A 16,026-nucleotide genomic window follows, 5' to 3' on the forward strand; every position below is an offset into this window, starting at 1 on the left:
GATCAGATGGGATTTCAATCCGCGCCCTGTGCGTGGCATTCGAGTATTCTACCACAGAACCACGGTTGTGCTTGACACTCCTTCGCAAAAATACTCTATACAGGTGTAATGTCGGGCAGGGAATCGTGTTAACATATGTAATTATGCGTGGCAGATGAGTAAAATAACAACCTGGCGTCACACAATGCGAATTGCGCAACGAGTCGGTCGTTGAAAGCTTCTAACCCGTTACAAAGGGTTCAGCCATAATTCTTCATCGTCATCAGCCACAGCACAAAGTGCACATAATGCCTTACAGATGTGTAGCGGGTACCACGATTCTCCGATGAACGACTAAAAATGGCACAGTTGGCGCTTCGATACTTCAGAAAAGTTAGGATGGTTTATGGCGTAGTAGGTACCTTGCAGGTGTACTTGTACAGTTGCCCAAGAGAGTCTTCAACGGGTTCTACATAGGCCGCTCTTCCAGTTTTTGCTGTGACTGTGCTGCGTGTGCCGCACAGGCCTGGCGATTGCTTTATCAGAAGAGCGTTCTCGCACATCAAAGGGTACACTCAATGGCCTGCTGCTTTTGTGATCCTGCTCACTCCCTTGACACAAAGCACTGAGCCCGCTAAAAAAATACATAATTGACTTTTGAGAAAATAAATACTATAACTTTGAAGGGTACTCGTTTGTGCTAGTTGGCAGGAATTCGTGGTATAGTTACTTCCGCACCTCTGAAGAACGTGTGAGGAACGTGTTTTACCCCTCTCCCACTTTCTTCAGAGGAACACAGGTAACTATACCACAAACGCAATGTTTTTATGATTACTTTAACTTCAAATTTTTGCATACAAATAAAAACCCTTACGAACCGTTACGGAACATTTTTGTTTCATTCCGGAACAGAAATGGAACGGAATTCTTTGCGGTGGAACGAAACTAAGACCGAAACGAAAAAAGTCACAGTTTCACGGCAAGGGCGAAGCAATGAATGCGATAGCAACAAATTGTTTTGTTATACGAAGTGAGGCTGGCAGCTAACTGTTTTGTATCTGATCTCGCGTAACTACAAAACGCTGGTGTAAGACAATACGGCCGCTCCAGGGAGAGATGCTCTCCGCATAGTCACTTTGCGTTGAGAGCGCAGCACGTAGAAGGGTATAGGCTTCCCAAGCAACGCTTAGCGGCGCTGCTGCTCTTGACAGGTAGCGCCATCTCTGGCAGAAAAAGAGAAACTGGGGCGTGATCAGCGAGCGCTTTCCCTTCTCGCCACCGCGTTGCCGCTCGCTTCCGTGCACGTGCAGAGCTCTCGCTGTTCACTTGCGGCGTCTCACAATGTACCGCGTGCAGTGCGGCTTCAAAAGGATCTTCAAGCTTGACTGGCACTTCCGCAAAGCGAACTTGATAAAATGAGGAAAGCTCGTCAATCACGTTAACGGTGATGAGCAGACGATCGACGACAACCACGCCCGACTCAAAGCGAAATGCATTTCCCAAGTCGCGATTACACCGTGTAGGACGTATACCTCGAGGTAAGTCTCATTCTGTCACGTTAAAGATGAATAATGGTCCACATGCACTCCGAAATGAAGCCGTACACGCTATCGATGTTCTGCGGCGGTGGACTACGAATCATATGATTGTTGTTTTGATATGGCATGCTTACAGTAGCAGCCGTGTACTTTCGTGAACAAACGTTTGCGGCGTGCGAAAAGAAGATTATACGGCCATGGCACTGCTTCCTGAAAAGGTTAGAGTCAAGTCCTCCGTGCCGCTGGAGAATCACCCGCCGATTAAGACGCGAGGCAGCTAGCTGAGCTTCAACCACTGTAAAGCAAGATGAACTGCTCGCCTCGTTTTTTCGCCTCTCGCGTCATGCTTGCAGTCTCTTTTTATGATACCGACTTGACAGGCGTATAAAACCTGTTGCGTGAACGCGGCTAGAAAATCGCACAAAGTCAGAAGGTGGTTAATTCAAGGTTGCAATAGCAAAGCATGTATGAAGTGCCAGTTATATTTAGCGGCTTAAATATATATCACCCCAATAAAGTGACAAAAACAAAGCAAACCTGCAGAACGATGTCAAAGCTAATTGCTGAAAATGCACAGACGTCCGTTCCGGCGTGATAAAGCAGCCTTCCCGACGCGTGAAATGCAGGCGCCGAACTTCTGACAATGTGCGGAGTTAGTTGAATTCAACCAACCGCGCAACGCTAACGGTATAACGCGAATGTGAACGTTCAACGACGACGGGTAGGTCTCACGAGCACGGAGAATCAAAACACAAAGTTGCTTCACCTACAACCGTAACTGGACTTTAACAATGCGAGAAGACAGCGAGTAATCATTACTGTAGTCGCTGCGTGCATGCGCCCCGCTACTTACCGATTCAGGTAGTCGGAACGAACGAAAGCGATGAACTCAGACAGCCAAAATAGTCAGCTATCCACGCTTGCCGCCTTTATTTCTCGTGCGACATGCCCGGGAACCGATACAGTTTAACACGTGAATCGTGTGCCTTGTCTGCACTGTTGTGGCTGGCCACTAAACCGCAATACTTCGGACCACGCTTGCGCTTCCGCGGGGTCGCTTCTGCCATCGTGGAAATGCGCAGCTTCGCACAGCAAGCCTCTCGGTTCAACGTGCCGAGCTGACGGCCCCACAGTTGAGAAGAACGCGAGCGCACGTGCGCTACCGCTACCGTGAAAGGGGCTGAGTCGGCCGCGCGACGGTTCAGTGTTTTCCGACAGAGCCGCAGCGCGGCTGGCGCGGCGCTGTCGTCGCGCCGCAAACTTGAGCTTGGGTTCCCTATACGAGCCGCTCGCTGTGATGGCTGTCGAGAAAACGCGCGCGCCAGCGACCGTGCCCTTAGATTCAAAGTTCAATGTTGCTCCTCGCGCGGCACCCCCTCCACTCACGTCTTTTCAGGCCTGTTAAAGACGGGCGGGGTGTTTTCTGTCTGCTTCGACGGCAGACCTCCCGAGCGGGGTGATCTTATGCACCTTCCGAGCGACGGAAATGGGCCGGCTCGTTTGATCTCTGCCTCGGCCGCGTTCGTCGGCCCCGCTCGCGCGCTTTTACCCACGGTAGAACATACGGTGTGCGGAGGGATCTTATCAATTTGGACTTCATACTGGACATGACGGCGACGACGACGACAAAAAACGCCAGGCCTGCGCTAAAACCGCATCACAGTCACAGCGAAAGCTGGAAGAGCGGCGTTTCTAGAGCCCGTTAAGCTCTCTTGGGGCTACAATACAAGTACACTAGAAAGGTACCCACTACGCCATAAATCACAATTTATGTGAAGTTTGTAAGCACCTACTAAGCCATTATTCTTCATTCTGCGGAGAAGCGAGGCACCAGCTACACGTCTGTAAGGCATTATGTGCACTTTGTTCACGCGACGACTGATGACGATGAAGAATTATGGCTCAGCCCTTTGTAATGGGTTGGAATCTTTAAACGGCCCACCAGGTATGTAATTTGCATTGGGTGACGCCCGGTCGCTATTTCCCTCTCCCGTCATGCTGTATAACATACGTTGACGTGGGAAAGAGACGGGGGGGGGGGGGGAGCGAAGAACTTTACTGAGACCCCGAGGAAATGGATCATACGCTTATGGGCTTCCTTGGCAACCAATACAAGTGCCGTTGCGAGGAACCCACTACGCGATAAATCATTGTAATTTTACTGAGACCCAGAGGAAGTGTATCATGCGCTTATGGGCTTCCTTGGCAACCAATCCAAGTGCACTTGCGAGGAACCCACTACGCTATAAATAATTGTAATTTTTGAGAAGTAGGCCAGCAGGCACTCTGCCATTTTTTTCATTCTACGGAGAGCGTTGGTACCTGCTAAACCCATGTAAGGCATTATGCGCACTTTGTTGATGCTGTGCCTGATGATGAAGAATTATGGCAGGGTCCTTTGTAATGGGTTGGAAGCATTCAACAACCTGCTCGTTGCGCAATTCGCATTGTGTGACGCCTGGTTACAGAATTCGCGTTGTGCTACGCTTGGTGCTTATTTTACTCTTCTACCACGCTATATTGCATGTGCTAATGTGGTTCCTTCCCGACATGAAGCCTGTATAGGACCTTTTAGCAAAGCAGTTTCAAGCACCGGCATGGCTCAGAGGTTGAATACTGGGCTCCCACGCGTAGGACCCAGGTTCGAACCTCGTTCCATCCTGGAATTTTTTTCTTATTTAGTTTTTTTTTCTTATTTCGAGCGATACTGGTTACGGACACCGGCGGCGGCGGCAGACAACTACGGCGCCAAAAACGGCCGGTGAAATGATCTCATAACAGCTTTCGCTGTAAAACCCGTCGAGACTGTCCATATAAATGCTATCGCAATAAAATATTTCGTTCCGACACCCTAGCGGCCAGGATCAAACCCGCGTATCTCGGGTCACCACTCGAGCACCATAAGCACTGGGCCTTTGAAGAGGCTTATCCCACCTAAAAAGCGATGAACTGTTTTTGACACAGTTTAGGCAAAACCTTAAATTTGGTGATGGTCGGCTGAACTGTGGACACTAAATCAATGCGCTCACCACGTTTCCATGTGCTTGTATCCACTGTCTCAAGTTGTAGTCAGCGCAATCGCAGGTGTAATCGTTACCAGACAGCCAGATAGACGTGACGTTGAGCTGTGTGAGCAGTAAAAACGGCAACCACCTGAGCTTGTTGCCGCGTAAATCGAGAGAATTTACTGTTGTCGGTATGGAGCTCACGTTAACACTCAACAATAAATTGTCTTTCAGTGATAGTACTCGCAGATGAGGTGCCGCTCTTGTGATAGTGTCATCCAAGATACGCAGTTGATTTCCGCTCAGATCCAGTTGCGTCGTACCTTTCGGCAATACCTTGGGAATCCTGCCGACAGTTGCCGACGAGCAATTCACACTGATTTCTCGCTCACCAAGTGATCCTTCGTGGCATTCACAATGACATCCAGGCTCGCACTCATCTTCCCACCGGAGGAAGTCTTCTTTCGCTAGTATGCCCAGTGGCTTTCCTTTTAGCCGCTGCGGTTTCGCACACGTCGCGATTCCTCTCATCTGAATGTCACTGTCCTCTTCTCTGAGCCAAGCCAGTCTGCAGTCGCAGATCAAAGGGTTGTCTAAAGGAAGAGAAATCCGGAGAGGATAAGAAGTTGACGAAAACGTTCAACACTCAAGCGCTCTTTCTTAAGCGAAATGCCGCGTGTTTATAAACTTATCGGCAGAGACTGTAAATTAAGGACTTTTCGACCGTCTGTAAGAGGTGCAGAAAAACTAGGCGAGCTGGCTAACTGGCGGGACTTCTCCCTTGAGTGTCTTAAAACAAGGGTGTGGTGTTGACCGATCTTAAGTCATTGAACTCAATTGCTAAAGGTTTGTTTTTTTGAGACGCTTCAGCCCAAACAGCGGTGTGTTTAGTAATGACAATGTTGTATCACAAGTCACACCCCGCAAATTGACCGAATGATAAACGCAAACCAAACGGGTGATCATTCTAAAAAGACAGGGCTTGCAAACACGGACACAAGAAAGAAGTCAGGACACCACAAACGCCCTGTCTTTTTAGAATGAATACTTACCAACTAGCTCAGATCTCTGTTATTCCAAACGGGTGATCATACGCTGCCGAATAAACGAAGGTCCTCATATGGTGGAGGCCAATGTGTTAATTTTGTACTAAGTTGCATAGATTTCCATGATAGACAGTAGCCCTCGGCATTGTGCGTTCATATCAGATGAGAGTTCGTTTATGGCACGAGCTCTTTTTGCGTTACCAACAGGTTAAAATGACAGTTAAGTTAGACGATAAATGAGCTCATATCAGTCAGATTATATTTCAGGCTTCCATTGTTAATATTGCTAGCATAGGTTCACTATAAGAACAGAAAAAAGATGGTGGAAGTCATTTTGAGTGTCACTTCGATACTTCAGCACCTGAACGTCCGTGTGATGTCATGAATTTCAATATTAGTGAAGTATTTTGGCCCGTTTGATTTAACAAATTTACTAATACGTTCTATACTGTCTGCGACTGTAGTATAACAATAATGCAAATCAGTTTTACGGATGATAAGTCATGTCGGCCCTAGTAAACGGCATCGAAGCCTACCAAGTCATGGCGAGTTCGTCGTCAACGCGAAGAAAGCGTCGCCTCCTTATTTCCTTCTGAGACGAAACTTTTTTTTACGTAAGTCCAGCAGTCTTCCGTAACGGAAATGACGCGGGCGAAAGGGCATACGGATATGTCAAAGCAAATAATAATCAGAAAAACTTCGGCTGAGCCACCCAATCAGAGAATCGAGCCTTGAACTCGAGGGCTTTTATGCGCGAAAGATCACTGGGCCATGAAAGCAAGCATATTTTTATTCGTGAACTCGCCATTTGCAGTCTTTCTCAGCGTCACCACTTTCCCCGAAATGGATGGATAGATGCTAGGTGCCTCACCTTCGAATCAGAGCAGCGGCGAGCGCTACCAAGCTCTTTATTAGATATATTTATTTTCTCTAGTTCAAGCTAACAAGTGGGCAGTTCTGACCCACACGCTACCTTCGCAGTTTGTGTTAAACCATTTCGTTCAGTTTGTCCCGTAGTTTTCCACCACCTTCTCTTATTGGTCTCTAGGACAAATATAGTTCTCCTCCGAAAACTTCATCCGTGGCCTGATTCTCGAGCAGACACTCCTTCCTTGATTATGTGATGATTCCTTCGATAATCGACTACAATATGAGTCATAGTTCGTGCACACTTTCCACGTTAAAGGCACGAATTGTCTTCGTTTGAACATTTCATACTCTGTCTTCCCATTTTCTCACGCCCTCACCTGGCATCAAAGACCACGGAGTTTCCTCTTGCATTGTCGTAAAACTTTCTTTTTTTTTTGTTTCTCAACATACCTGGCTGTCAAAAACAGTAAGGATAGTGACCGAAACGCTTTGCGGTTGAAGGGCAGAGGGGTCAGCCGGTTCTTACTGAAGTCTAAGGCTGCCATGCTGGCTCAAATGCAATACACGTTCTGCAAATGTTATGTGTTAGCGTCAGACACAGCTGCAAACGCAGCAAGGGAGGCACGTTTCACTTCTATGTTATGAAGGGTTGACATGAAAGAACACTCAACCGCCACATTTTGCGTGCTTTCTTTTGCTTTGCGAAGCGCCTTCTCGTAATATTCTCAAAAGGTAAGTAGCTAAGTCAAGAAAAAAACTTGTTTTTTTTTGTGCCCCGCTAAAGGCGCCAACACGTCCTTCCTTCATATTTATTTACTTCATCTTCTCGGCATCCTTGTCCTGCATAGTATTCAACACGTTTTGATCGTTTTTTCCTGAGTGTATATTGTTTTTTTCTGCTTCTCTCTTTTTCTAGTGCGCGAATAAGCCTTTCCAGGCTCGTAAATATAATCAATTGTTAGTTTGCGCATAACTTCATCTTCGCCTTTCGTTCTTGTGGTCCTCGTCAGTGTCTGGAATAGAGTTATGATTATGGTGCAGTCGTACCCGCTACTCCACATAGCAGCCTTGCTAGTCCTTTAATAGGCGTCTGCGCATACCCATTCGCCAGGTTTAATCCACTTCACGTGCATATTCTATCAAGAAATAATATGCAGAGAGGGGCAGGAGTACTTCGATTACTCCTACACTAAAAGAGCAAACCGCTTATGCACGTTCTGGCTACGCCACCTGGGACAGGTCACCTGCTTCTAAAAGACGTAGAGGACTTTCAGAACTGTAGCATCATTTGTTGCTTTCTAATTTTCTTAGCTGCACTTTATCATTGAAACTTTGTTGCTAGCAGCCTGCCTTATTTTGTAGAACGCATCTATATACCCACTGAAAACCATGTATATCAGCGAATTCAGCAGCATAGTAGTCACCTGTGTTTTATGATGTCTAAATGGCTCAAGAGAATAGACGTATTGGGACTAGCTGGATGATCAAGAACTATGGGTGGCTTCTGGGTATAGTTATGCATAAAATACATTGACTCAACATTCTTATAATAAACAACATCAATCATAACCACATTAGTTACGCAAAAGTCTGAGAATTCTAATAGCTATTACCTCAAACGCAACGGTACGATGGCTTCCTGCCAGAATACATGCGGGCAGACGTAGATTTTCGAAGTAATCAATGCAAAAAATCACACTAAAACAAACAATGATCAGTGCTAATATTTGCTGAAATCGGTACAACTTCCTCGGCGCTTGTGTGTCTGCACGCTGCATGTTCTCTTTCTGACGAGCATTAAATGGTAACGTAACTATACTGATTCCTTTTATTTGATTTTAATTATTTTTGATTACCACAGTTGACATGCGACGCGGCCTATATGCCATAGTGTTAACCTAGGCGGAGGGACATGCGTGCTGCAATGGAACTGCTCTATGAAACAGGACACCAACAAGGCACCGACGTAGCCATTGCTGATCATTGTTTAGTGCGACAAGACACGTAACAGTTACCTAACAGTGAAAGAGATGAAATGAGAAACGTAACTGGTAATCCTCACAACTGCAACGCCGGAGAGCTCCGGCGCAAAGTCACTCCTTCGGAGCAGCCGCACTCCATTTCCTGCAAGGGTCAACGACCGCAGAGAAGTGGCTCCGACGAATGCATGTTGCACGTCAGTGATGTTATTCTCTTCCAGGCGAATAGCCACCAGAGCGGCGTCGTTTCCGAACTCCCCAACTTCCAATCTCGATATGGCATTGTACGACGCACCAAGATATTCCAATTGAGGGAGATTGCTCACAGAACCGTTGAAGGAAACAATATGGTTTCTGTGCAGGCGCAACACCTTTAATGTGAGGAGGCTGTTGAAAGCTTTCGCACCTAACCAGCTTATTTCGTTTGACCTTAAGTCTATGTGTGTTAGACGAACGTTGTCCCGAAAAGTATCGTCCTGAATCCTGGAAATTATATTGCTCTTCAAGTTAAGCTCACGGAGCTCAGTCAGGCCCCTAAAGGCAATGCTGATGTCCCCAATGCCGTTAAAAGACAGGTCTATGACCTTAATGCTTCGCGTCCTTTGGAATATACTCGAAACTGTGGTTAACTTGTTCATCGACAGATTTATAACTTCAATAACCGAAGGACGCGAAAAATAAGAATCGCTTAAGTTGGTAATTCTATTATTGCTTAAGTCAATGGTGGTCAACTCCTTGAGTTCCTCGAAAGCTCCAGGCGTTATATTCGCCAGGATGTTGTCCCTCAAGTTGAGCCGTCGAAGGCGACTATTCCTTGATGCAAACTTGGTAATAATATTTATGCAGTTCTCTTCCAGTGTGAGTCTCTTCAGATATTTCAGATGTGGCAATGTGTTTCTTGCAAACCTATCCGCATCACAAATCTTGTTCTTGCTGAGATCAAGTGCCTGAAAAAAATAAAAGAAACGTGTGCTGATGAACGTCAATACAGTACTAAGCGCATGGAAACTTAATTCTCGCTTCTCCTAAATACGTTTTTGTCCAGCATTTTCTGTAATGTTCTGGACCTAAAATGGGCAATGAGCCGGCAGTGCATATAGGCGAGGCATATTAGGGCGCACCGCTTTAGGCCCAACCACAGGCACGCGTCGGCACGCGTACGCGCGCGCCTTCGCGTGAAATGTGTGTTGCAGCACCCGGTGGAGGAAAGGGGGGGGGGGGGAGGGAGCGCACGAGTCGACGCTCGCTCGTAGCCGAGACGCAGCGTTGCTTGATCCATTGGTCTAAAACTAAGTATAGCCTGGTAATACGCGTTGTCGAGTCAAGCGACTTGGCATGCTTTCATAGATATAAAGAACACGTTAAAATATTGAATATACATCACCCACAACTGCTTCAACTTCCTAAGTAATAATTGCTATCGCGTAATAATTGCTATCACGTAATGCCTTTCGGATTATGCAACGCTCCTGATACAATCGAGCGCATGATAGACACTGTTTCACGTGGCCTCAAGTGGGAAACCTGTTCATGTTATCTAGACGACATCACTGTTTTTTTCTTCCACGTTTCCTCAGCACCTTGACCGTTTGGACGAACATGCACGTTTAACGCTGGACTTCAGCTCAATACAAAGAAGTGTCACTTCGCCAGCAAAAGCATCAAAGTGCTAGGCCACCCCGTGAGTAAAGATGGCGTACGACTGGACCCCGACATGATTGCTGCCGTGATTCATTTTTCTCACCCAGAAAATGAAAAACAGTTGCGAAGTTTCCTTGGACTGGCTTCTTACTTCCGCCGCTTTATCAGTCACTTTGCTGACATTGCGGGACCATTATACAAGATTCTCACGTCGGGAACGGCCTTCTCTTGGACTGATGACTGTGAGTGTGCTTTCCAAGCCCTTAAACGCGCGTTAACATCAGACCCCGTCCTCTGTCAGTTCAGCGAGAGTGCCGCCACTTTTCTGCACACAGGTGCAAGCGCCCATGGAATCGGTGCTCTCCTCTTACAGCGCAACGACACTTCACGAGAGAGAGTTGTTGCATACGTCAGTCGCGCTCTAACACCTGCGGAGCAGAACTACTTGATAACAGAGCAGGAATGGTCTTGCAGTAGTTTGGGCCACACAAAAATTTCGATCGTATCTCTATGAACGCCACTTCACTGTGATTGCCGACCATCACGATCTATGCTGGTTTTCCTCACTGAATAATTTGTCTGGACGCCTAGGTCGCTGGATACTTCGTTTGCAAGAGTACACTTTTACGTTGTGTGCAAGTTTGGCAATCAGCATCAAGATGCCGACGCTTTCACTCGCTGCCCTCTGCCACTTTCTTCTCCGACCACGCGCCCTCGTTGCTCCACAGGTGATCATGAGGCTTCATCTTTACTGACGTTATCGCCACTGGCAGTCGCTGAGTCGTTATCTTCCAACCGCTGCGCTCAGAAGTAATACTGAAAGACGAGCTAGTTGGTATGAGTGCATCGTAACTTATTTTAGCGCACACTGACACACGGACACATCAACACATTTCACATCAACATTAGGCAATCATCATGTATCAGCCACCCGTCAGTGACAATTTTCGAAAAAGAAGTGTCACTGCTAAAGCGGGTAATGAACACATGAGATACGGTACGATGACATGGATTTGAAACTACGACGGTGCGCATGGGCAGAGGGTGACTACTTTGATATATATATATATGTTCCTTTTCTGAATAAAACCTTCAGTTGATAGTAGCGCTTGTGGTGTACCCTTCTTTTCTGTGTCCGTGTGTCAGTGTGCGCTAAAATAAGTTACGATGCGCTGCGCTCAGTTCACCGCGTGTCAACGTGGTGACCCCTATTGTGACCGCATCATCGGATGCCTAAGTGGAACGTCTTCTCCTCCGAATGCCAGACTACGTCGCCAGCTCAGGCAGTTCAAGCTGGAAAACAATGTGTTGCATCGCTATACTTACAATACCGATGGGCATCGGTGGGTGCCAGTACTTCCCCGTTCGCTGCGTACACGAGTTCTCGAAGTAATGCGCGACGACCCATCTGCTGGCCACTTGGGGTTTCACAAGACATACGACCGCGTTGGGAGCCGTTTTTTCTGGCCTGGCCTTTCTACCTTTGTGGCCAAGTATGTCGCGTCTTGCACAATTTTCAATGCCGGAAACGACCAACTTCACCTCCTGCTGGCCTGTTACAACCCATCCTATGTCCCGAAATACCATTTGACATAGTCGGAATAGGCCTGGTCGAGCCACTTCCCCTAACGCCAGCAGGTCATCGGTGGATTGTGACAGCGGTCGATCATCTCACACGGTACGCAGAGACCGTGCCAGCACGCACTAGTTCTGCGTCAGACGTTGCCGCCTTCATTTTGGAAGCCATTGTGGTGCGTCATGGTCCACCTCGCGTTCTGTTGAGTGACCGCGGTAAGACCTTTTTGTCCACAGTCCTTGAAGATGTACTGAAAACTTATAGCGCAGTTCGTAACACGACATCAGCCTACCACACTCAAACAAATGGCCTAACGGAGCGATTCCATCGGGCACTAACCGACATGATATCAATGTACATCGGACCGCACCACGATAACTTGGCCACAGTCTTAGCGGTCGTGATGTTTGCGCACAACACCGCTGTCCAAAGAAACTACCGGATATTCACCCTTCTACCTCGACTGTGGTCGTGCGCGGACATCCGCCATCGACGCCTCTTTCTTCAATGTAACAACGAAAACCACCAGAACGCTTCGTCTCTAGGCTTGACGAATGTCGACGACGTGCTCGCCTCAACATAGAGGCCAGGCAACAAGACCGCAAGCAGCGTTATGACAGCTTTCTTCACGACGTCACCTTTAATCCTCGAGATGAAGCAATACTTTAGACGCCTAATCGTAATCCTGGATTGTGTGAGAAGTTTCAATCGGATTTTTTTGGACCTTGCGTTGTTCGTGAACAAACATCCCCAGTGAACTATCTTGTCAACCCCTGTCGAGGTTTCTTCGGACCGTCGTTACCATGCTTCTGAGAGTGTTGACGTATCTCAAGCAATTCGTTCGGCGTATCTTTCCCGCCTAAATCGCGGCCGGGCCGGCAGCTCGCCCACGTGGGGGAAATTAGTGTGAGCAGCATTTATGCCTTTTATCTTCTCATATGTACCTACGCATCAAAAACGCTTGGTTTTGGGCTGTGGAACTCATACTCGGGGCAATAAAAGTCATGAGGGTCCTAAATGCCTCACAAAATTGATTTATGTATTTATTTCTTTATTTATTTTGTTGCTCTTTCGTAACAGTGAGCTCTTTATCAGCAGCCGCGGTATTTATTTATTTATTTATTTATTTATTTATTTATTTATTTATTTATTTATTTATTTCATTACCCACAGCGCCAATTGGCATTACAGTGGGGAGGGTTCACAAAAATAGAATACAATACCGCCAAACAAATAATCAAGATCACCAATTAATCACAATCAGCAACACAAATACATAATATTATAACAATGACATATAACATATAACATTTCATATAACAATGAGAAAAGTAGAAATAAAAACACGGTTATTTTAACAGAGAGCAAAAGAAATCATTTGACACGATAGAGGCAATGTTTGAAGGCAATCGGTTCCATTCTCGGATTGTTTTGGGAAAAAAATCATTTTGAAATACGTCAGTCTTGCATGCGATTTCTCGTACCTTGAACGTATGATCTACGCGGTCTGAGAGATAGTGCGTTGAAAGTAAATATTTTGTCTTATCAATTCTAACATGACTATGATATATGGCATGAAAGAAGTTCAGTCGCAGTTTACGTCGACGGTTGCGTAAGCCATCCCAATCTACTCTTTCTTTAATGCTTGCCGCCCCAATTTCTCTGTTGTAAATCCCCGATACAAACCGAGCAGCTAAACTCTGGATCCTTTCCAATTTATCAATGTCTCGCTTAGCTGGAGGGTCCCAAACTGTGCAGGCGTATTCAAAAATGGATGTAACGTTAGTCATGAACAATAATTCTTAGTGGGAATAGGAAAAGATTTCACATTTCGTCGCAAAAATCCCAGCGCTTACCCGGCTTTTGCTGCAACGTAATCAACCTGTCTCTGCCACCTTAGCTGAGACGTAAAATAAATACCGAGATATTTGTATTCAAATACTTGTTTTAAGTTTACATTGTTCATATGATAACTACTCACATGTGGATTCTTCTTCCTAGTAAAAGTCATAAAAACTGTTTTATTTAAATTTAACTTCATATGCCATTTTGCACACCATTTGCTAATCCTGTCCAAGTCTTTTTGAAGCACAACTACATCGTCCATGCCTTTTATTTCCTCATACAACACACAATCATCGGCGAATAAACGCATTTGGGATTGAATACCGTCAGTTATATCATTTACGTATAAAAGAAATAAGAGTGGTCCCAACACAGATCCTTGAGGTACACCCGATGTGACATTTGCGATTGGAGATTCGGCTCCCTTAACAGTGGCGAACTGCTTTCGTGATGTTAGGTACGAGCTTATCCAAGAAATAATCTGTGGATGTATATTATAAACTGCAAGTTTTTCGATTAATGAAGCATGGGGTACAGTGTCGAATGCCTTCTGAAAATCCAGGAATGCGCAGTCTACAGAAAGCTTTTACTATATCATGTGTAAATTCTGTTAGCTGTGTAACACAAAACAGGCCTTTCCGAAATCCGTGCTGCGCTGGGTTAAACAGACAATGTTCGTTAATATGTGCCACGACAGAGGTATACAAAATATGCTCTAAAACCTTACAGCAAACACACGTCAAGGACACCGGTCGATAATTCGCTACATCACTACGGGGGCCTGACTTATAGATCGGAACTATGGCCCCAACTTTCCTATCATCAGGAAGTGAGGACTCTTCTAGTGATTTATCCTAAATATCTTTAAATATGGCGCCACTCATGTTGCATAAAGTTGTAAAAATTGGTTTGGAAGGCCATCAGGACCGCAAGCCTTTGATGTATTTAACCCCTGCAACAGCACTTCAATGCCACGTGTGGAAAGGTTAATGCTGTCCATCTCGCCTATGCCGCTTCTGCTGACTTGTATGCTTTCATTGTTTCTTATCACTGGGGTGAAGACAGAGCAGAAATACTGATTAAAGCTTTCGGCGTTTTCAGTGTCGTTATTTACAGTGTCACCGCCGATCACCTGCGATGGAATAACTACCTTATCCCTACTATTTCGTTTAACATGCCTCTAAAATTATTTGGGATTTTGCTGTAATCTAGAGTGCATAGTACCAGAATAAGAATCCTTTGCCATACGAATAGCGACTTTCGTCTCATATGTAATATCCCGCAATTTCCTTTTGTTTTCATCTGTGGGTGCCATTCGAAAAATCTGATAGCATTTCTGTCTTTTCTGTATTAGTCTGTACAATGATTTGGTAAACCAGGGTTTGCTTTTAGCACGCCTTGGGGTTAATGTCCAGGATGGAACAAACTGATGTTTTAGTTCCACCATCGTTTGTTTAAATGTTGTCCACAACTTAGCCGCACCCTCAGTTTCGGCCAGTGTCTCAAAAACTGTTAGGTAGGAATCCAGGGACTCATTAATCTGAGCAACATCAGCCTTCTCAAAATTGAATATCTGCTGACTAGGGCCAGTTATGGTTTTCACATAGCTAATATGCATCTCACACACCACAGCGTTATGATCACTAATACCATCTACAACAGCACTGGATGTAACAAGTTCCGGTTGATTTGTAAGTGCCAAATCTAAAATATTTCCTCCACGTGTTTGACAGTAGTTGACAACCTTCTAGCCCGAAGGTCACGTTACGAGCCACTGATACCTTGCGTAAAATTGACCACTCACCTCTAAACGATGTAGATGACTGAACACTCTTGCCACTGAAGAAATGCGGTTACCATTAAGGTTCACATGTGTCAGTGATACTGTTTTCCTGAAAATGTTTGGCTGTAGTTCGTGAATACTATTATACGATAGAGTGAGATATTGGAGTTTGGGTAATCCTGACAGATATTGCTCGTCGATTGTCTCTATACCATTGTGGCTAAGATCCAGACGCACCAATTTTGGGAGATCGAGCATTCCTTGCAGACGCTTGATGTGGTTCCTTTGCATCACCAGTGTGTGAACGCCCTTTGCAGCAGTCAAACCGATGGGTACGCATTGCAGTTCGGTGCCGTCCAATCGTATATCCGTCAAATTTTTGATGCAGCAAACCTCGGCTTCGGAGAACACGCGCAGGTCGCATTCTAGGACACGCAAACTGGAAGATGTATCGCTGGTAAACCATAAAGCCGGAAGCTCGGTGATATTGGTGCTCCTGAAAGAAATCTTCGTCACGGAAAGCTGTTGTAGCTTCGCCATGTCCGCGTGAAGTTTTTCATCCACGGATTTGGACTTGCAGGCAACGCTGAGGCCAGCGCTCCTTCGGTGACAGGTACAGCGTTGAAGTACAGGGCACGTGTAGATCTTTCTTGGTCTACATTCTGCCGCTGATAAACATAATGTCAATGCGATCATGAGCACTGAATATATTTTACTCACATCGCAGTGATGTCTTGCGGACTGCAAAGCCATTGCTTTACCTC

At 45.9% G+C, this 16,026-nt stretch overlaps 1 protein-coding gene across 1 annotated transcript in view; it reads right to left on the reverse strand.

Annotated features, from left to right (window-relative positions):
* Positions 1-15,573, reverse strand: part of LOC119374227 (protein toll) — a 99,093-nt gene extending 83,520 nt beyond the window's left edge. The window contains exons 1-5 of the mRNA XM_049410835.1: positions 15,284-15,573; positions 9,324-9,364; positions 8,873-9,017; positions 8,488-8,788; positions 4,547-5,115 (exon numbers count right to left, since the gene is read on the reverse strand). Coding sequence (XP_049266792.1) covers positions 4,547-5,115; positions 8,488-8,788; positions 8,873-9,017; positions 9,324-9,364; positions 15,284-15,553 — 1,326 coding nt within the window. The 5' untranslated portion in view covers positions 15,554-15,573. The remainder of the gene's footprint in view (positions 1-4,546; positions 5,116-8,487; positions 8,789-8,872; positions 9,018-9,323; positions 9,365-15,283) is intronic.
* Positions 15,574-16,026: the final 453 nt, after the last annotated feature.

Source organism: Rhipicephalus sanguineus, chromosome 11 (genome assembly GCF_013339695.2).
Source record: "Rhipicephalus sanguineus isolate Rsan-2018 chromosome 11, BIME_Rsan_1.4, whole genome shotgun sequence".
Taxonomy (NCBI): Eukaryota; Metazoa; Arthropoda; class Arachnida; order Ixodida; family Ixodidae; genus Rhipicephalus; species Rhipicephalus sanguineus.